At 40.9% G+C, this 21,711-nt stretch overlaps 1 protein-coding gene across 2 annotated transcripts in view; it reads right to left on the bottom strand.

The window, feature by feature from the left end:
• The window catches only part of mospd2 (motile sperm domain containing 2), a 97,218-nt gene extending 75,638 nt beyond the window's left edge, over positions 1–21,580 (bottom strand). For both annotated transcript variants that reach the window (XM_078559365.1, XM_078559366.1), the window contains exons 1-4: positions 21,521–21,580; positions 21,372–21,429; positions 8,588–8,743; positions 6,531–6,617 (exon numbers count right to left, since the gene is read on the bottom strand). In XM_078559365.1, coding sequence (XP_078415491.1) covers positions 6,531–6,617; positions 8,588–8,743; positions 21,372–21,429; positions 21,521–21,526 — 307 coding nt within the window. In that variant the 5' untranslated portion in view covers positions 21,527–21,580. The remainder of the gene's footprint in view (positions 1–6,530; positions 6,618–8,587; positions 8,744–21,371; positions 21,430–21,520) is intronic.
• Between the last annotated feature and the right edge of the window lie 131 nt (positions 21,581–21,711).

The following is a 21,711-nucleotide window of genomic DNA, read 5'->3' as shown; positions in this document are numbered from 1 at the left end:
GTATCAGTGTTATTCCCCATCGTATCATTGAACTTTATAGACTATATTGTTCACTTAATCTTTAAAGGAGTCCCACAAATGAAAGCTCTCTCTTTGCCACTTATTTTTTGTGTTTACACTAACTATGCAGACCATCAAGCAAAATAATTACCTTGAAGGACATCATCAGGGGAAGGACATTATCAGGGAAATGGCTATCAGTAAAAAGTTATTAGAACAAGTTGCATTTCTACTGAGCCATTTGGTTTAAAACTAGTTCTGTATCCTCGCACAATGAAGCTAAATAACTCCTGCACGCCACATTATTTAGGTTGACAGAGACAAAGGCACTGTTTTTGCAGAAGTAATGGTGAGGCCAATAGTGCTCCCATGTCAGATGTACAGTTAAATGGGGGAATCAGGAAGTTACCATCTGATTTGCTCTGCTACTCCACAAGCTTCGCTGGAACCTCATCAAGATATTCAGCATTAAAAGGCATGTGTAGCCACTAAATATACCAGAAAAAGATTTAGGGCTGCTGTATTCCAATTTAAGTGAATTTTTTAATACTGTAATAAGTTAATAGTTGCTGCCAAACAACCTCCCTGCCGCTGAAAGTTTGTTTCGATAAGTGTAGAGTCTTATTCCTGCGGATTTGCATTATGGTTAAAAATTTTGAAAAAGCACTTGTTTTTTTTATTTCCCTTTTGTCTCTTCTCTTGATTCCATCTTGTTTTACCTTTCTCTATTTTGCTTTCTGTACATGATATTACATAGAATTAAATATTAACACATTTCCTGGTTCAGGCTCTGCATGGTTCACTGTGGGCTCTTAATCTGATTGGTTGACCTGATCACACAGGCCACAGATCCCCTGTGAAGGGCACTGATATGGATTTCCAATCACTGCAAATTGCCATGCAAAAGCCCATGAAATGTCTTTGGGCACCTGTAAACATAGTAAACGACGAGCACCGTTTCTTTGCCACTGATCATACAATCTGAGCCCACCGTAATTCTTAGGCACCAAATTTCCTTTTGTAAAGCTGCCTTGAAACCAAAACATTATATGTATGCCATAAATAATCACTGAGCAGTGTAACTGCTGAAATCAAAATTAATAGATGACTTTGGTTACATTGACATTGCAAATTTTTAGTATCAGCATTCAATCCCGTGGCAGTGTTATTTGCCAGTAAGATGTGCAAGTTTCAATCATTTGTCTACACCATTCACATTTTGGTTTGCAGATTGAGAAAGTCAGATTGCGAGACAAGCTAGCAATTAATTATTTTGACCCTCATTAAATCAAAACAAATTAAGCACACACTGCCGCAGATTGTTCAAGAGCACTGTAGGGCATGACCTACAGCCTAGGTTCATTAACCTTTAAACAACGTGAGTCATCATAAAACTCCAAGCAAACCCATGTCAAATCACATGAACAAAGCAGAATTAGATTTGTAGCAACTGTCCCCCAAAATTACATTATCACTGCAAAATCATTTAAGTATTCTATGCACACATATTCATAGGCTAAATATTTTACATCAAAGATTTTACTGTTTTTAACGTGACAGCAATATAAGTTAATGCTCTTAATACCATACTACCGGCTCCTGCATTGGTCCCTTTCAACAACAGTGTGACTCCATGCACAGGTCTGCTCGTCAACTTCCAAATACTAGTTAAATAATGTTGAGTAGAAACAGGAGCAAATCTCCAACATAAAAAGGTTTAAAAAACATAAGCTCCCAGACAGTTGAGTATCCTGGCTTCAGACAGTCATAATGCATTGTGAAAAACGATTTGCATTTACATAGTGCCTTTCATGACTACAGGACACTTCAAAGCCAATGAGGTACTTTTGAAGTGTAGTCACTTGTTGTAATGTAGGAAACATGGCAGCCAATTTCAGCATGGCCGCAAATCTGTGATAATGGCCAGATAATCTGTTTTTATGATGTTGATTGAGGAACATCTATTGGCCAAGACAACAGGTATAACTCCCCTGCTCTTCTTTGAATTAGTGCCATGGGATCTTTTATGTGAACTCATCCCCTTTGGCAGGAAGAATAATAAAACAGTATACTACTTAAATGGTGAGATTGCAGAACTCAGGAGTACAGAAGGATCTGGGTGCCCTGGTACAAGAATCTCAAAGTTAGTATGCAGATACAGCAAGTGATTAGGAAGACAAATGGGATGTTGACATTTATTGCAAGGGGAATGGAATAAAAAAGTAGGGATGTTTTACTGCAGCTGTACAGGTCATTGATGAGACTACATCTGGAGTATGGTGTACAGTTTTAGTCTCCTTATTTGAAAAAGGATATAATTGCGTTAGAAGCAGTTCAGAGAAGGCTCATTCCACTCATTCCTGGGATGAAGGGCTTATTTTATGAAGGTTGAACAGGTTGGGCCTATACCCATTGGGGTTTAGGAGAATGAGAGGTGATCATATTGAAACATACAAGATCCTGAGGGGTGGACACCAGGAGGACGTTTCCTCTTGTGGGAGACTAGAACTAGGAGAGACAGTTTAAAAATAAGAGGTTTAAGGCAGAGACAAGTAGACATTTTCTCTCTCAGAAGGTTATTAATCTGTGGAATTCTCTTTGCCAGAAAGCAGCAGAGGCTGGTCATTGAATTTATTCAAGGCTGAGTTACATAGATTTTTGATAGACAAGGGAGTTAAGGGTTTTGAGGGCAGAAAAAGGAAAGTGGAGTTGAGACCACAATCAGCTCAGCCATGATCTTATTGAATGGCGGAGCAGGCCCAAAGGGCCGAATGGCCTCCTCCTGCTCCTAAATCCTGTGTTTCAACATCTACCTAAGGGGGCAGACAGGGCCTCGGTTTACTGGCACCTCAGAAAAATGCAGGACTCCCTCAGTACTGCATTAGAACACAGCCTAGATTTTGGTGCTCAAGTCCTGCAGTGGGATAAGAACACACAATGCTCTTATTCAAGGAGTGAGAGTGCTACTGACTGAGCCACAACTGACACACAAATCCAAAGGAAACCCAAAGATGGCAAGACTACCTACAGAAGATCATTTCACATCTCCTGTGTAGTGAGCTCAAGAATCAAATCAGCAACGCTCTAGATACATTATCGGCTTTACGTCAATGTACACCTGAAAACCATCGACACAAAAGTAGCTTAATTGGTGTGAAGATCATTTTCCTGCCAGGAACAATGTATTCTACATGCTCAATGTAATATACTGGGGTATCATCACTGCTAGAAAGAAAACAATTTGCCAATTACCATTAAGGTCTATATTCAATGATGAAATGTAGAAACCTGAACAGATTTAGTTATACATTTTGGTAATTCCCTCCCACCACCACCTCCTTGCAAAAGGGGTACTTGGAACTGGCAATTTTCACCTCATTTTGGTGTATTGTCATGAAGCTATTAATGTATATAATATTTTGGAAAATATTTTTCTTTTAAAATAGAGATTTGGTCTGTGGGTATGTCTTAATTGGATTGAAGCCAGCTAGTCTGGGTGCTTTGATGTACTAGTTTGAGATGTAAACAGAGAGATAGCGTGCATTTGCATTTTTGAAGAGCATTCAAGGAGTGGGGTGAAAACTTTACGCCTTTCTAACAGCTACTAAGCAATATGTTTATATTACTAATAAAATAGGTACAATGAATGGGGTTTCATTGTTAAAAGGTAAAATTCGAAGAGACTGGTGAGACAATGAGAATTTGAATTCAATCAGTGGCGGTAGGTATAACTTCAATAGCTTTTGGGTGTGCAGGCAGAGGCAACGTAAGATCAAAAGACAGCTGTAAGCCTCCAACTGGCTCCACAGTGAAAAGAACCTCATTTTGAATTTGTGAGGTGAAAATGCTGGTGTTTGGTTAAGTTTATGGGTTGCTGTTGCCTTAATGGGGATTACTTTAGGAATTTGTTAAAAGTTATGACAGTAGTAATTTGTAGCCATGTGTACATATATTTTAACCTATGTAAATTAATAAAATATGTTTCATTTAGTTTAATGTAAAACCTCGAGAACTAGTGGTCTGATTCCTGAGTTTAGAGTCGCATCTCCAACATAACACTAAAACTTATTGGTTATGACTGTTGTTTAAAGTTCCCCTCTGGGATTTGTAAAATAACTCCACTTTACCAACTGCATCGGTCGTAACATGTATAAAAAGCCCAATGAAAGTTTAACTACTATAATGCTTAATTGCATCTTCCCCAAGTCCACTGCTAGAATTATAAAATTGCCAAATTACACTAGTGGTAACAAATAATGGGGCACTTGTATGTTTCAGCACCTAGTTGGAAGACGCCACTAACCTATTTCTATAAGCTCACATTTATTACTGGCCGGTCAGACAACACACTTTTGTTGGAGGCCCATGGTTGTGTAAGAAATTTTCATATGTACCTTCTACTGGCCTGATCCAGAAAGCCCATTGGGGCATATTCTACTTCGGTGCAGGGTGGCAACTGCCAGGGCTTAGCAGCTTCATCTACCATCGGTTAGAGTTTAATTAACTTAAACTCAGCAGTTTATTGGATAAAGGTATGGATTGCTTTCCACCACATATCTACCAAGGTGCACCTTACCTATTAAGGTGTTCACTTGCAGGGTTTGAGTCAAGTGGAAAGAATACACAGCAAATTAATGCCTTAAAATACATGACTGTAGACCTCTTGAATTAACAAGATCAATGCCTCTGAACTTCTGCCACAAAGCTCATATCACTTGATGCTAAAGTGCCCTTTTTTCAAGGAAGACAGTCACTTGGTGATCAAGTGTAGAGTTGAACTAATGAAATTAGCACTTTCAAAAAAATAGATCATACAGTATCATAAAATAATCAATTTGCAAATCATCCAAGAATTGGAATTTTTTTTAAACCTCCAGATTATGAGATAGCTTGCCATTAATCTAAAAGCTAAGTAAATTTTATATCTTGGCCCTCAAAAAAACATAAGATCTAAGCCAGAATTCTTTGTTATAAAAGATCTTTCATAGCTAAAATAAACTCAACCCTAATTATATGAATTAGGTAGCATCCTGGAATTACTGCGATACGAACAGGGTTATTTTTCCCTTTTAATGTTATAGAACTGAACCAAAAAAAAAATAAAAAAAGAAACATCAATCCACAATTTCTAAATAGTGGCGATATGAAAAATGTACAAGCAGCAAACATTTTTTAATGAATTCTGCATGATCCTAAATGTTATCAAGAACAATATTGAGACATACCGGTCACTCATTCTCAATTTATTAAATCAAACAGCTAGTAAGAGATATGCTGAGAGCAGACATTTTGTGCAAAATCTCTGACAATGGGTGACAATCTAAGTATGCAAGTATGAAAGGAGGAATTAAGGAGCAATTCAGAAGAACGTTCTTCCCCTTTATAGTCAGAATGGTCACACTTATCCTTAGAACATAAAAGGTCAAATGCCATGTTACATTAACACTTCCTTTCAATGTCCACACTTTGAAATAAATTTCTCTCAAAGGACTGCATATATCACATGTTACAAATAGTTGTGCATATGATGGAACCACCTTAGAAAATGGTACTTACTCTTTTTTAAGCCAAAGGGAAAATATCAATAGCTTACAGCACCACACGTGCAATTTGAGGAATTTCAGAGTTCACAGCCATTTTGGTTTAAAATGTTGCAGGCCATTGGGATTAATGGCAGATTGCATCATCAAAGTTCCGGCACAGACATGAGGAGTGCCTTTTGTGCTATAAATTTCTATTGTTCTAGCTTATGGATTGAATCAGTCTGACATGCTTCCCTTCCATTAAAATCATTTCACCTTTTTGCCCTCATATAGTACAAAGCTCAATCCTGTATCAAAGTCAGGAAAGACTAATTCTACTCAGATCTCTTCAAATCAGGCCTAAATCGATCAATAGTCTTTCTGTGTTCCAACAACGGCACTAAGTGGAATACTCATAAAGCAGTTTCAACTATTCTTGGGATGGGGTGAGAAGACTCATGCAACAGAAAGCGAAAGTCAGTTGCACATCAGTCATTCTTTGCCAAAATCTGAAATGGCTAGATTGTTCATAAATTTACATTGTGCCAGTTAATTGTATGACTGCATTTCTCATATTTAATTGTTATCCCTATACTAAGCAGCAAGATGGAATAGCAAGCAATCCTCAATTCCTCACTGTAAAATCAAATGTTTATTTACACCAAAATTTAACAGCATGTAGTTATCTAGGAAACACTGCTGGAAAGAGTACCATAATTCAACCTTTCACTTGAAATAACCCAGATGATATTTGGTTGCCAGAATATTATTTACTCAAATTAAAGCAAAATTGGATTAAATACTAAAAAATAAATGTTGGATTGAAGTAGAATCTCAAGGGAGAAGAAGCATTTTTCATAGATGGTCAGCCATAATGGCAGGGTCAGAAATAAGAAATTTTGCACCAAGTCTGTTCCACCAATTTGCCCATGGCTAATCTGCATTTTAACTCTATTTACCTGCATAGTCTGCAAATTGTATCCCGTAAATAAATGAGTTTTAACTTACAGATTTTGTTGCCTTCTTTATCATATCCATGAAGATAAACAGCTCCAGTTTCAAAAGTCCATCGAGGAAGGCTGGACTCACTTAAATCTGTAATACAAGTAAAAACATAATTATACTAATGATTAATTTATGTTTTTACTTAGCTTAGTATTCATTCCATCTGCTGCCAATGTCTTAGTAAATCTTTTAACAAAATACGCATGATATCCTTAAATTGAAGGCCTAATGGAACTACTTTACAAGAATATGATTCACCAATTATGAGCAACTTCACCTCTCCGTTGGTCTCACTTGCACAGTAATTGAGACATGGCAGTTTGTCTCAGCTGCCAAAGTAAATAGAGAGACAGAAAACAAATGATCCCAAGTTCCCAGGCCTGAGCACTCACGTGACCTTTGCTGAAATGTGCACGAATGCAAATTTATAACAGGTAGGCTCTAAAGAAGGGCCGCTCCTGCAGATCTCCAGCTGAAACAAGTTGGTTAAAAGAGTCAGACCGTGAAAACTACAAAGGCAGATGCTGCAATCTGACCTGGAATCTTGAAGAACTTTTTGCCAGAATCAACAGTCTGCAATGTGGATACTGGTTTCTTGATGGATGCACACTTGTCTGAACAAAGAAAGCCCTCACTGGGTTGTCCAAGCTAATTACTGCTGACTACAACTGGTATTTTTTTGTAATTGACTAAGAACCACAGCTCTTTGGGCTGTGCTAGCAGCTTCAACGAGCCAACCATCCAACTACAGATATACAGATGAGTGTCCTTAGGTGTGATGCAACCACAAACACTTGTGGAAAACCTGGATATCAGTATCTGTTGAAGCAGCCTTCAAAATCATGTACTAAGAACACATCTTGCAGTACTCAGTGCTGAATGATTCAAATAAACAGGTTATAATTCAGAACTTGAAAGATATTACATTGCTTTCGCAAATTATACATCTATCATATATTAGACAAGTAGAATTAAGCAAGTAGAATTATTAGACAAGTTTTAATGTACCAGCAAAAATATCTTACAGTCCATCATACGTGCTTTTTGAGATTACCCGTAGTTTTCACACATTAAAATCAGCATTATATTTATCAAAGTTTCCAGTTTTTCCTAAGTAACTTAGCTGTAAGCATAGAAATGAAACGTAACATAAAGTTGCCATAAAATAAACATTCCAGGAAATAACTAGGGCTGTCAAACAGTTTCAAAAACTAATCCTAATTAAAATTTTTGATTGGTTAATCTTGATTTAAGTCACATACTTAATTGATACAATTACTGCATCCATCTTTTTCAAATGTGTTCCGTACCTATTTTTAAAAAGTTGTAACAGACCTCTTTAAATTTATGCTGTATTACTAAAGGCGGTTAGTGAATGAAGAAATGACCAGGAAGAGGGCTACATTTTAATAAAGCTAAAAACCAAGCTCCACGAAATTGTAGCACCACCTCAGTCTGGCACACAATCTGAACTCCTGTATGGAAAAGCCAGCTAAACCACTGCTTGCTGTCAGGTATATCATAAATCAGTAAGTTTTTTTTTTATTAATTTAAACATTAATCTTTGCATTCAGTAACTTTGTAACTCATATACTGTGTGTTTCAGCTATCCCACGAATATATTCACTGCACAAAGTATTATCCTTCTGAAAACCCATACATGTTCCAATTTTCCACCACCAACGCCACCACCCTTCCAACTTTGTTTCGACCCAATAGTTTGCCCTCAACAGTCACCAAAAATCAACAGGTTAATTGCTTATTTATCTCACTGTGGCTTGTGGGGTCTTGCTGTGCACAAAATAAACAACATTTACCTACAGATGTCACCACAGTGCAAAGAAATTCATTGCAGTGGAATGTTTTAAGATATTTCTAAGGTGTACATTACATTAATTGAATGCTAAAAAATGCACACCTTTCTTTCTTCTCTAGGATGTAATCAAACAGATGTTAATACAGGCAATTGGCCTTGAAGCCAGGTTTTAAAGATAGACTGTGAAAAGAATTTAAAGTAATTGTTATCCTATATGTATATTTTCAAATTACTAGCAACTTACCAAGAACAGAAAAGTCTTTTCTCCATTGAAAACTGTCATCGATCATTTTCAATGTGTCATCCACGTTGTGATGTCTCCATTGCAGATAGCTCTCAACCCACCCATCATCTTGCTTTAGTCTTTCAACATCTCGGGAATCATATTTTTCAGCCTTGTCTACAGGAAAAGACATTGCTATTAGAAGAACGAAGAAAACTTCCCTACAAACAAATGAAATTGATTTCTATTCATTTAGTATTTGCATTTTTAATCAGGTGTGGTAATAGTATCCCCACAACTCAGGCACTGGAGCTAAGATCAAACAGTTCACACTAAATGTGTTCTAAAAAGGTCGGTCTCATCTAAGCCAAAGCCTAACTTGGCCTAGGTCAGAAAATTTCCCTGCAATCTATTTCTTCCTCAATTTAGGAGACAGTCTCATAGTTCTAATATAAGATACAAATTATACTATCTATGTAAAAGCAGATTTAAAAGTAGGGGCATTCATAATACAATGCTTCAAAGTACCATTTGCCAAAACATTTTAGGATTAAATAGTGCTTGACAAAACATTGTAGATTCCATAGATGGCTGTTGCATATATCTGACAGGGGGCCAGGCAGAAATTAACACTGGAGTTATGAGTAGAACAAAAAACCAAATGGATCAGCAATATTTAAACTACGTGAATTAACCAAGGTCAGCAGAGTGAATCTCACATACCACAACAAATAAAAAAGGAACATATCAAGATTTCTGATGTGGTCTATGAAATCACAACGCCATTGCATCAGTCGGTGGTCACTGGTGGAAGATCTCAAACCATTTCTCACACACATACAATCTAAATACCACTACTTTAATTGGGAACTTGCATATAGTCTTAATTCACAATGAGAAAGCTTCCATTATATCTCACTATATATGGCAGCCACGTAAAATTGTTGGAGTTAAGTGAAGTTGCAAAAAAAAAGTTTAAACATGTACATTGCAAAGTGCAATAACCCAAGACTATCTGATCTGAAACCTAGGTCAAGTGTGGAGAAAAGCTCCCATTATGCCAACTGACACTGAGATAAAACACAACTCTGCTTCAGCTGACACTGGCGTTTTCAGTGTCCCACCAGCCATTCTAATGCAGATTATAACGACAAATCATTGCAAAGGTCTGACAAGTTGAGAATCAAACTCATTTCAAAGGGTTTTATACAGGCTTTAGGAAGCCAACTAAGAACAATGTCCTAGCTTGATCACCAAGTACAGTAACTTTCTATGAATAGACTATTTGCCAATAGTGAAAACCCTGTCAGCACAAGGCTTAAACATGCCTCATGGAGATATGGAATTCTTAGAGGAGAGAGAGAAATCCACATGAAGCCTGAAGAAATTAAAAAGTTTATTATTTTCCTGTAGTGTCTCATTTGTAACACTGGGTGGTAGTCCAACAAACATCCAAGTTTGCCACTCAGTTTCCCAGTACAGTCTGCTTTTCTTAATTGAGACACTTTGCTCTAATTACCTGATCATTCGATTTGGCCTCATTAAATTTCAATTTTGCAGTGTTACTTAAGTTACTTCATTCCAATTATTAGATAATTAAATTTTAAGCACAAAAAATGGATTATCAGGAACATGTGGTAATGACTGGAAAGTTAAGCTTCAAATGAAATCCTAACTGATCCCAAATGAAAATGAAAAAGGTTACCTCGTTCAAATGACAAGTGGAGAAAAACCAAGTAATTCTGACACTTGTAGCTAACTAGGACATTGACTCTAAAGTTTGGATCAATAACTGTGACTACATCATGGTTCAGCGAGATTCAGAAATGTTTTAACCTTGAACTTTTTCTAAACATTCTGCTTATGTGAAGGCTCAACATAAATGTAAACAGCTGTCACAGTTGAGAAAAAACATTGCTCACACTAAAACATCAATTAAACTAGCAAAAGTTTGAAATCAAAGGTCAATCCATTCAATTAAAAAAGGACTGACCAATTGTGATCAATATGAAGAGGTCTCTTTAAGGTTCCAACATAAGGTCAGAAGTCGGAACCTTTGCTGGTGATTGCAGCGTTCAGTACCGTTCACAACTCCTCAGATACTGAAGCAGTCTGTGCTTGCATGCAGCAAGACCAGGACAACATTCAGATTTGAACTGATACGTGGCAAGTAACATTTGCGCTACACAAGTGCTAGGCTATTTCAATATCCAACAAGAGAGGGTGTAACCAATACCGTCAACATTCAATGGCATGCCATTGCCGAATACCCATCAACATCCATGGGATAATTAGTGACCAGAAGCTTAGCTGGACCAGCCACATAAATACTGAGGCCACAAGTGCAGGTCAGGACTGGGAATTTTATGGTGAGTAACTTGGCTCCCGACTCCCCAAAGTCTGTCTACTGGCTACAAGGCACGAGTCAGGAGTGCAATAGAATATCATACTCTCCACTTGCTTAGATGCATGCAGCTCTAACAACACTCAAGAAACTTGACACATTCCGTGATAAAGGAGCTCGTTTGATCAGCACCCCATCCACAACCGTAAATTTTCATTTGCTCCACCACGAGCGCACAGTGGCAGCAGTGTGTACCATCCACAAGATACACTGCAGCAACTTGCCAAGCCTCCTTTGACAGCACCTTCCAAATCAATTGGCTCTGCCACCTACAAAGGGCAGCACATGCATGGGAACACCAACAACTGCAAGTTCCCCTCCGATCCACACACTATCCTGACTTGGAACTACATCGCCATTCCTTCACTGTCGCTGGGTCAAAAACCTGGAACACCCTCCCCAACAGCACTGTGGGTGTACCTACACCATATAGATTTGAGAAGCTAAAGAATGTGGCTCACCACCACCTTCCCAAGGGCAATTAGGGATGGGCAACAAATGCTAGTCCTGCCAGCAACAGTCACATCCCATGAAAGAATTTTAAAACATCTCTCCATTATAAGCTTCAAAAGGGACATGGCAACTTTTTTGAGAATACCAATTTTCACAAAGGGACCAGTGGTAAGGTATGAAGTTTGTACTATACTTAAAATCTGAAACATCTTTACCAATTAGAACAGACTATCTTTGCAATAATTCAACTGGAAAGGCAGTTAAAATCCTCCTTAATGTTGGGGTTTGCTGGTCACAGCACTTCTGCAGCATTTGGCAAGCTTCCAACAGAAAGACACTGCACAACTCCCTCCCCATTTCAGCTTTCAATGTTAGTGCCAAACAGCTTGCCATGAGAGTCAAAGGTAGCCAGAAAAACATAGCTGCCAGCAGGCACAGTAGCTAAAGTGTTCCTGCCCACATTGTCACAAGCAATCATCAGCTTGTACAGATCTCCCCAAGGTACCAGCAGTAGCAAACATGTCACAAGCATTAACTTAAAAACAGCACATGCAGCAGTTTTGGAGTGTATTTACATTGAAACATTGCCTATAGAGGTTAGATCGCAATATAAATTGAGGTTGGGCATGATTCTGGAAGCAACAAGTAAGAGGTTCATGGTTTTCATCCCAGTCTTTGGGAGAAAAGTATAATTGGCAAAGAAAAGTGTTTGTTGCTGATTAGAATGAAGTCACAAATAATTACTATGAAGTCACTAACAAAACCACTCAAGTTTGCACCAGAGGAGGTCATATGGCCCTATATGCCTGTGGCTCTTCTTTGCTAAACCAACACAAAACTAATCCATTGCCCAATTCTCTCTGCTTAAAATACATATCCAGTTGCCCCCTTCCCCCTTTAAAACAGGCAGTTGTTTCTTACCTAAATTACTCCCATATGACAAAGCATTCCTTAAGCCATCAAACCCTCAAGTGTCTACTAACCCCTCTCCTCATTTAATATTAAAGGCCAGCTACAGGGCCTAGCTTCACTCCCTCGGCCCCCACCATTAACTTAATTTTCTCTTTTCCTTGAAAATTATGAGAAAACAAGTAAACAAAGAAAGAAAAGATGGTGACAATCTTCAAATATTCTATCCTAACATGTACTGCACTAGCTTCCCAACAACCTAAGCTAACTTACCAGGTAACGAGCAACTGTTAGCCCACAGTACTTAGATATTCGGTACATCAGCACAAGAGATAGGAGATAGAACAAGAGTACAGTAGGGCAGGAATTAAAGTGCCCAGACCTTGAGCTCAAATCCCAATCTGGCAAGCTGGCCAGTCTAGTTTAAGAAATCTGATCATTCGTGGTTAGCATAACAAAAAGTTGCTGGATTATTGTAGAGTCAACTAGCCACTCCCACCTTGTATACAGGGCTGTTCCTGGGTAAATATCCTGCATATACTATATTGCCTATTAGGGACACCGTGATGCAGCGGTTATGTTATTGGGCTAGTAACCTAGAGACCTGGACTAATAATTCAGAGCACTAGAGTTCTAATCCCATCATGGCAGTTTTAAGAATCTGTCTTCAATTTAGACAATCACTAAAAGTGACCATTAAACTTCTGGATTGTCATAAAAACTTTATAGGTTCACTAATGTCCTTGCAAGGAAGAAGACATTCTGCCATTACTCAGCTTGATTTATCCCAGATTCCAGTCCCATACTTAACTCTTCTTTGAAGTGGCCCAGCAAATTGATCAGTCGTATAAATCCACTAGAAGCATTTTGGGAAACAACCCACCATCTTCTCAGGGAAACTAGAGTGAAAAATAAATGCTGGCTAACCAACAATGTCTGCACCCCAGGGCTTCAATTTATTTAAAAATGAAATGGTATACCACCAGGAATCCTCAGGGCCCTACGAACCCCAAAGGAGAGATTACATTACATAAAGAGAAAGAAACATGCTACAAAGTTATTTACATTTCAACTTATCCAGCTAGTTGGGGAAAAACTCTTATTTCACTTCTAATTATGACCGAAACATAAATAATTAATATAATCCCAAGTGATCTGTGATATTATCACTGCAGGATATGCACAATCAAGCCAGATTTCAATACAATCCTGTCATTTTAACCATTAGAAGAGAATGTCAGTGTCAAAGTGGAATTCATGAAGCACTTGAGCTTTATTTTTGTGGCTTATAACATAATCTGAACTCCTAGCGTGAACTTCAGTCTTATTATTCATTCCCACTCCAATACTATATGACTTAATTCCAAAACCTTTCAATCAAAGCAACTCTACAGCCAAATATGACAATTACGTATTCATATTTTGCCTCTTAAATTACCTCATTTAGAGGTGTACTCTGCTATATTGCAGTGATCATGCTGTTGTGGTGTAGGTTCAAAACTAGGTTCCCTCCATTTGATGATAATATGAAATCTTCTACGCTTCAGCTTTGTTTTAGGATACCTAAAACAATCCTTCACCCTTTACCAATGCCTATTAATTGTCTGACTTTGAAAATAATCCTTGCTGAGGGAAATCACTTTATAGCTTGGTAACACGGCATAAAGGGATAAATTGCCAGGACATTAACGTTGCATTAACTTGGCTTGTTAACACATTTAGAAGGCTGAGGGGTGATCTAATAGAGGTCTTTAAAATTATAAAAAGTGATTCAATAGGGCAGATGCAGAGAAACTATTTCCTCTGTGGGGAAATCCGTAATCCACAGGCACAATCTTAAAATCAGAGCTAGACCATTTAAGAATGAGATGATCAGAAAGAACTTCACATATAAAAGATGGTGGAAATCTGAATTCTGTGGATGCTAAGTCAATTGAAATTTTAAAGTCTGAGATTCAACACATTTTTGTTCGACAAGGGATACGATTGAAGGTGAGTAAATGGAGTTGGTGTACAGATCAGGCATTATCTGACTGAATGGCAGAACAGGCTCAAGGAACTGAATTGACTACTCCTGTTCTATGCTCCCTGGCAGCATTGAAGTCAAGTCAAAAGCTATTGTGCTTTACATTTGCTGTTGGATTCTTTAGTATTTTCCAGCAACTCCATATTTTTTTCATTAAGTAATCAAAGATGTGCTACATCAAGTGGATGGCTGAAGAATTAGTTCCCAAATGGTGATCCTGACAATCAGAAGTAGTTGACAATGAAATTGATTTTTAAAATTGTTCAGACAAAATAAAATAAAAGTTTTAGTGGCTGTCATTACAGGATCTAGCTCCTTTAAGATTTTTAAAGCAACAGTGTCTATGTCAGGTACGTATTTTTTATTTTGGTCTAATTTCAGAAAATCTCAGCAGAAACTGAAGGAAACACATTAAGCCTGCAATAAAGACAGACAAACTGACTCCAGCAACAGATGCACTGCACTTCAAGGATGTCACTGTTGTTGAATTTCAGTGCAGCCACTCAACATTTGGTCAGAGAACTTTCAAATATCAAGAGGTTAAAAAGAAAGACAGGGGCATAATGCCCACAGCCAAGGTAATGAAACGTCACATAATTTCCTTCTTCTCTTTGGCCTTCAGTCAATTTGTTGCTCAATGTGTCTGCAGACCTAAATTTTTATGTCTGTGGCAAAGTTAATTTTTCTCCACGATTTTCTTTTTAAAATTTGTAATATTTCTGTGTCTCTAGCATGAGTACATTAGGAGTTAAGATCCAAAGCAGCTTTTCAGCAAATGCTATTAGCCCCGATTTTGTGGTCAGCAACAAAGCAAGGGCTACTGGCTGCAAAGAAAGCTGCCCACGAAGATTTAACAATCTCTGTGGCATGTCTTTTTCCTATCCCGGCAGCAGTTTAAATCTGGTACCAAGTCAACAGGATGCCTTGATGTGCAGAAGCAGTTATATCATCAAGCAGGTAAGCAGTATTCACACAAAGCAATCTGCAAGTTAAAAGCATACAAAATCCCAATTTAAAAATTTTCAGACCATGAAATAAATGATGATTGGATTGATTTAGAAGCTTAAAAAAAATTGTCATTTATTATGGAAAAATTTGACATTCCGCAAATATAAAATTAGCTTTTCAGGGCCCGTGAGGGTGTTTCGCAGTAATTATGAAGTTAGTACATTGAGATGTAACTGGGTTTTTAAACAATCAACAAGGTGCAACTTTTCAAACGTTTTTACAGAGGCACTAAAAGCGTTAGGGTAGAAGTTCTCCTCAATTTAATTGACTTCCCTTTTATTACACTCAGGGACTGTCTCAACAGCACACTTCTGGAGAAGAATAGAATCACTGACAGCAACGTCGAGATCTCTGTTATTCTACACGCACAGACTCCAGAAGTTGTTCTCAGTTTCAGTGGCATGATGACAGCAAATGCTGATGGTTTCAACATCATTGGCGCTACAAAATCTGGACCTTAGTTCAAAATAGATAGTTCTCTGTGGTAAATCTCAAGAAGTGGATTTTTTTGGCTCACACAATGGAGGTCTGAGATGAAATCAAATTACAGCATCAAACATTGTTTTGGCATTAAGATAAAAACAAAAAGCTAAAAGCTACAAGCTACTGCGGATGCTGGAAATCCAAAACAAAAACAGAATTACCTGGAAAAACTCAGCAGGTCTGGCAGCATCGGTGGAGAAGAAATCAGTTAACGTTTCGAGCCTTCATGGCCCTTCGGCAGAACTGAAGCCGCTTCAGTTCTGCCGAAGGGCCATGAAGGCTCGAAACGTTAACTGATTTCTTCTCCGCCGATGCTGCCAGACCTGCTGAGTTTTTCCAGGTAATTCTGTTTTTGTATTGTTTTGGCATTGCTAGATATTTGTAATATCCTAAAAAAGAGTACCAGAATACAAACCTAAGAAAATATCTAGCATAAGAAGTCAAGACTGTGACAGATTTGCTAATGCACAAATAAATGCACAAATTAAATACAAGGACTTGTTTTACACTCGTCCCAACACTGGTCAGAATTGTGGTTCCGAACAACAAGTAAACATTTCTTTAGGAGATATCAAAGTAACATACATAATATACTCCCAACATTTCCATCTGATACTGATTACAATTGTAAACATTATATTGTTTGCTCACCAGTGCTGCTGGAATGAGTATATTTAAGAAATTAATTATTAATTGGTTACTCACCCCTTTGACTGAAAATTTACTTTGTTTGACACTCACCTTCCAACAATTGAACAACAATTATTTAGCAATGTTAAATTCCTTAGAAATATAAACACAAAATCTGATAATCTTTTCTTAGATTATAAAATTAACTTGTCACTAATAAACTAATGTAGGGAGAAGATAGCAGCAATATCTCATCACAAGAGCTCGCCAACCAACAAAATGAACTGTAAGCGTCACAAACTCCATTGTTACAAATTTGATTCGGATTCAGTGGCATCAGTAGCTCCTGTAAGTGGATCCCACAGCCCCTATATAGTCGATTCACAGTACTCTGCATGTATTTATATGATAGCATAACACAGGGCTATGACAATAGGCGCTTCATGAGATTTAAAGCAGTTATGCCCACGCTGCCACCACTCCAATATTTCGAAGGCAGGCTGAGAAAACACCTGATAAGGTCAGACAAAAATTGATTTTTCACAGCTGGTGACCATACAGTGCACCAGTTACGATCGGACTCACTGAATTTAATCAGTAAAATTTGGCTTCCCATAAAATCAATAGTTATGAGCTACAATATCAAAAGTGTCGGTTGGTAGCACCCTCACCTGCATCAGAAGGTTCTGGGTTCAAGTCTCACTCCAGAGTCTCGGAACACAAAAAAAAACTAGGCTAACATTCCATGCAGCACTGCAGGAGATGCCAAACTGAGGCCCCATCTGCCCTCTCAGGTGGGTGTAAAAGGTCCCATGGCACTATTTTGAAGAACAGCAGGAGAGTTGTCCCTAGGGTCCTGGCCAATATTTATTCCTCATTCAACATTGCAAAAACGGATTATCTGGTCATTATCACACTGATGTTTGAGAGCTTGCTGTATACAATTGGCTGCCGTGTGGCATACATTACATTAGCTACACTTTAAAAGCACTTCATTAGTTGTAAAGCACTTGGGATGCCCCAAGGTTGTGAAAGGTGTTACATAAATGCAAGTCTTTCTTACAAATAATGATCATACGAAGCTTCCACATGTTAGTTGATCTTTTATCTTGACTTAAACAAAATAACAATATAGTTTCCTATGTACTAAACCTGAACCAAGCAAAAGCTTGCCCTCATAAGTTTTATCTGCTTTTTCAAAGAAGTTAACTGCGTTTGCTGGGCCTAACTTGAGTGCTTGCCCCCAAATTCATGTTCACAAATAGAGAGAAAATCTATGCCAAACACCCTGTCAAGCATCCAGAGCCAGATGCTTCCTAACAGTGGACGTTAGTGGTTTATTATTTATAGTCTATGGAGAAACAACTTCAAGGCCTTATTTGTTAGCATTTTATAAAAATACAACTGTTAAATGCTGCTCTTCCCCTAAATTCGCTATAGAAAAAGTTAAAGAATCTAAAAATGTGGCAATGCATGAAAAAGACCATCTCTTAGCCATAATTTCAACAGTCTATGAATTGAGCAAAGAAATGTGTATTTACCTAGCTTTCAAAACCTCAGTGCTTCCCAAGGTACTCTCCAGCCAATTAAGTACTTTTGAAGCATAGCCATGGTTGTAGTAGCTACAACCAATTACGGCACAGCAATTACCCCACAAACAAAATAAATTGTCAAGCTCTCTGTTTAGCTCTTCTTCAAATAGTGCCATGGGACCTTTCACGTTCACCTGAGCAGACAGATGGGGCCTCAGCTTAACATCTCATGCTAAAGACAGTACCCTTGACAATGAATAACTCCATTGTGACTGCACTGTAGTATCAGGCTAGATTATGCACATAAATGTCTGGGGCGGAACTTGAACACAACCCTTGACTCAACTCAAAACTGTACCTTTTTTTTGCCAATAATAGACCCTTCCTTTCCTAAATTCAACGACTCACTGTTCCACATTCCAAGGGTATCGGCAACCTTTAAATAATCTGTCCAGGTGGCTATTCATCATGTTAAAACCTTTTACAGGCCTGACTAGATATGTCCTCAGACTCAGCATCCCCAATCACTCTCATAAGCAGGCAGAAACCACCTGGAGTGTGCTATTACCGTGCAATGTCTAGTTAAACGAAAAACGAAAGCATAACTGAGGAAATGCAACATGAGATTAGAAAGAAAGCACACAACAGTGCAGAATCAGAAAGGGAGATTGCGAGTTAGGTGACTGGCAGTTGTATATATTGTGGAACAAAGCCCTGACCAATTTGTGAACAGGAATGAACAGAATTTTCAAACCAATGTTTTGGGGAATGAGGAGCCAGCTGAACTTGATAGGATAAGTGAGGTGGGCCTGATTTGGGTTAGAACTCAAGCAACAAATTCTGGAGCTATAGTTTGTGTAGGGCGCAGATCAGAATAAAAGTGAAGTACAACTTGGAAATGTGGATGAAGCTTTCAGCAGCAGTAGGGAAGGGTACTGGCTAAAGACTGAAAGGTGGAATAGGTGGTCTTGACACAATGGAAATGGGATTTGAAACCTCACCTCACCTTGAAACAGGACAGAGGTCATCCACTGCCACACGGAGCTAGAGCAAGCTGCCAGGGTGCTGGGTGGGTTGTAGAGCTAGGATGTGCAGCGCACAATAAGTCTCTGTAGCATACAAGTCTATAACCAATGGAATGTTAGAAGCCCATATGCACATGACCACTACCATCTAGAAGAACAAGGGCAACAGATAGATGGGAACACCACCACTTGGAAGTTTCCCTCCAAGCCACTCACCATCCTGACATGGAAATCTATCACCATTCCTTCACTGTCGCTGGGTCAAAATCCTGGAACTCCCTTTCTAAGGGCACTGTGGGTGTACCTACACCACATGGACTGCAGCGGTTCAAGAAGGCAGCTCACCTCCACCTTCTCAAGGGCAACTAGGGATGGGCAATAAATGCTGGCCTAGTGAAGCCCACATCCCGTGAATGAATTTTTTAAAAACACACTACACTAGCCCATATATGACAGGTATGGTATGTTGCAGACCCCTGACTTGATGTCTGCTAATGCTTCATCCTGAACCAGTTTTCTTGGCAGTTTCTTTTCCAGTGGTGGTTTGCCATTGTTTTCCGCTCTCAAGAGCAGGGCAAGGAGATAGGACCCAAGTCTACGTCAGCCAGAATGGGAATTGAACCAGTGCTGCTCTGATCCATCTAGCCAACTGAGCTAATAAAGTCTGGCCTATCCTCATCAACAGCAGCCAGACTTAAGTACCACCTAGCACGGTGCCATCCTTGGGCAGTGTTCTAAGATAGCATGGCATTCACCCATAGATTTAGGTGCTATGACAGCCCTGCTCTTTTAAATTCTAATAAACTTTTAAATCAATTAAAAAGCAACAACTGGCAACGGGTGAAGGGGGGCTGAGTCAGGGGGGTGAGAGGGTGGGGGGTGAGAGAGGGTGAGGGGGGGGGGTGAGAGAGGGTGAGGGGGGGGTGAGAGGGGGGTGAGGGGGGGGTGAGAGGGGGGTGAGGGGGGGGTGAGAGAGGGTGAGGGGGGGGTGAGAGAGGGTGAGGGGGGGGTGAGAGAGGGTGAGGGGGGGGTGAGAGAGGGTGAGGGGGGGGTGAGAGAGGGTGAGGGGGGGGTGAGAGAGGGTGAGGGGGGGGTGAGAGAGGGTGAGGGGGGGGTGAGAGAGGGTGAGGGGGGGGTGAGAGAGGGTGAGGGGGGGGTGAGAGAGGGTGAGGGGGGGGTGAGAGAGGGTGAGGGGGGGGTGAGAGAGGGTGAGGGGGGGGTGAGAGAGGGTGAGGGGGGGGTGAGAGAGGGTGAGGGGGGGGTGAGAGAGGGTGAGGGGGGGGTGAGAGAGGGTGAGGGGGGGGTGAGAGAGGGTGAGGGGGGGGTGAGAGAGGGTGAGGGGGGGGTGAGAGAGGGTGAGGGGGGGGTGAGAGAGGGTGAGGGGGGGGTGAGAGAGGGTGAGGGGGGGGTGAGAGAGGGTGAGGGGGGGGGTGAGAGAGGGTGAGGGGGGGGTGAGAGAGGGTGAGGGGGGGGTGAGAGAGGGTGAGGGGGGGTGAGAGAGGGTGAGGGGGGGGTGAGAGAGGGTGAGGGGGGGGTGAGAGAGGGTGAGGGGGGGGTGAGAGAGGGTGAGGGGGGGGTGAGAGAGGGTGAGGGGGGGGTGAGAGAGGGTGAGGGGGGGGTGAGAGAGGGTGAGGGGGGGGTGAGAGAGGGTGAGGGGGGGGTGAGAGAGGGTGAGGGGGGGGTGAGAGAGGGTGAGGGGGGGGTGAGAGAGGGTGAGGGGGGGGTGAGAGAGGGTGAGGGGGGGGTGAGAGAGGGTGAGGGGGGGGTGAGAGAGGGTGAGGGGGGGGTGAGAGAGGGTGAGGGGGGGGTGAGAGAGGGTGAGGGGGGGGTGAGAGAGGGTGAGGGGGGGGTGAGAGAGGGTGAGGGGGGGGTGAGAGAGGGTGAGGGGGGGGTGAGAGAGGGTGAGGGGGGGGTGAGAGAGGGTGAGGGGGGGGTGAGAGAGGGTGAGGGGGGGGTGAGAGAGGGTGAGGGGGGGGTGAGAGAGGGTGAGGGGGGGGTGAGAGAGGGTGAGGGGGGGGTGAGAGAGGGTGAGGGGGGGGTGAGAGAGGGTGAGGGGGGGGTGAGAGAGGGTGAGGGGGGGGTGAGAGAGGGTGAGGGGGGGGTGAGAGAGGGTGAGGGGGGGGTGAGAGAGGGTGAGGGGGGGGTGAGAGAGGGTGAGGGGGGGGTGAGAGAGTGAGGGTGAGAGAGGGTGAGAGGGTGAGGGTGGGTCAGCCTAGCTGGTGTTGGAGCGGCGCAGAGGGCGGGCAGGCCTCTGGCCAATTTGCTCGGACCGGAGCCCAAAGTCTTCCGTCCAACTCCCCGCCCCAATCAACATGAGCGCAGCCGACAACTGTACCTTGTAAATATTCGCTGGTAAAACGCTGCCTCGTCTCATCTATTAACTTCTTTCTATCCTGCAAAAGAAAACACACACAAGAAGCAGTTATTGTCAGAACCGCTGAGCCGCTCCCGCCGATCCCCAGGAGGTTGCCGAGCTCCGCTTACCTCCATCACACTCACAGCGGCAGCTGGACCCAGCCGGTCACGTGACCCAACTAACCTCTCACCCCGTCCTGACCTCTCACCCTCCCTCATCAGGAGACCTTTATTTACACGCGAATATTAAAAATAAACCGTTACCAATATTTTTTTTAGACATTTTCACCGTTTATAGCCAATAATCAAGTATTTTTTTA

This window comes from Cetorhinus maximus, chromosome 16, assembly GCF_964194155.1.
Source record: "Cetorhinus maximus chromosome 16, sCetMax3.hap1.1, whole genome shotgun sequence".
Taxonomy (NCBI): Eukaryota; Metazoa; Chordata; class Chondrichthyes; order Lamniformes; family Cetorhinidae; genus Cetorhinus; species Cetorhinus maximus.
The sequence above is the reverse complement of the archived record's forward strand: the minus strand, read 5'-3'. Positions and strand labels throughout refer to the sequence as shown.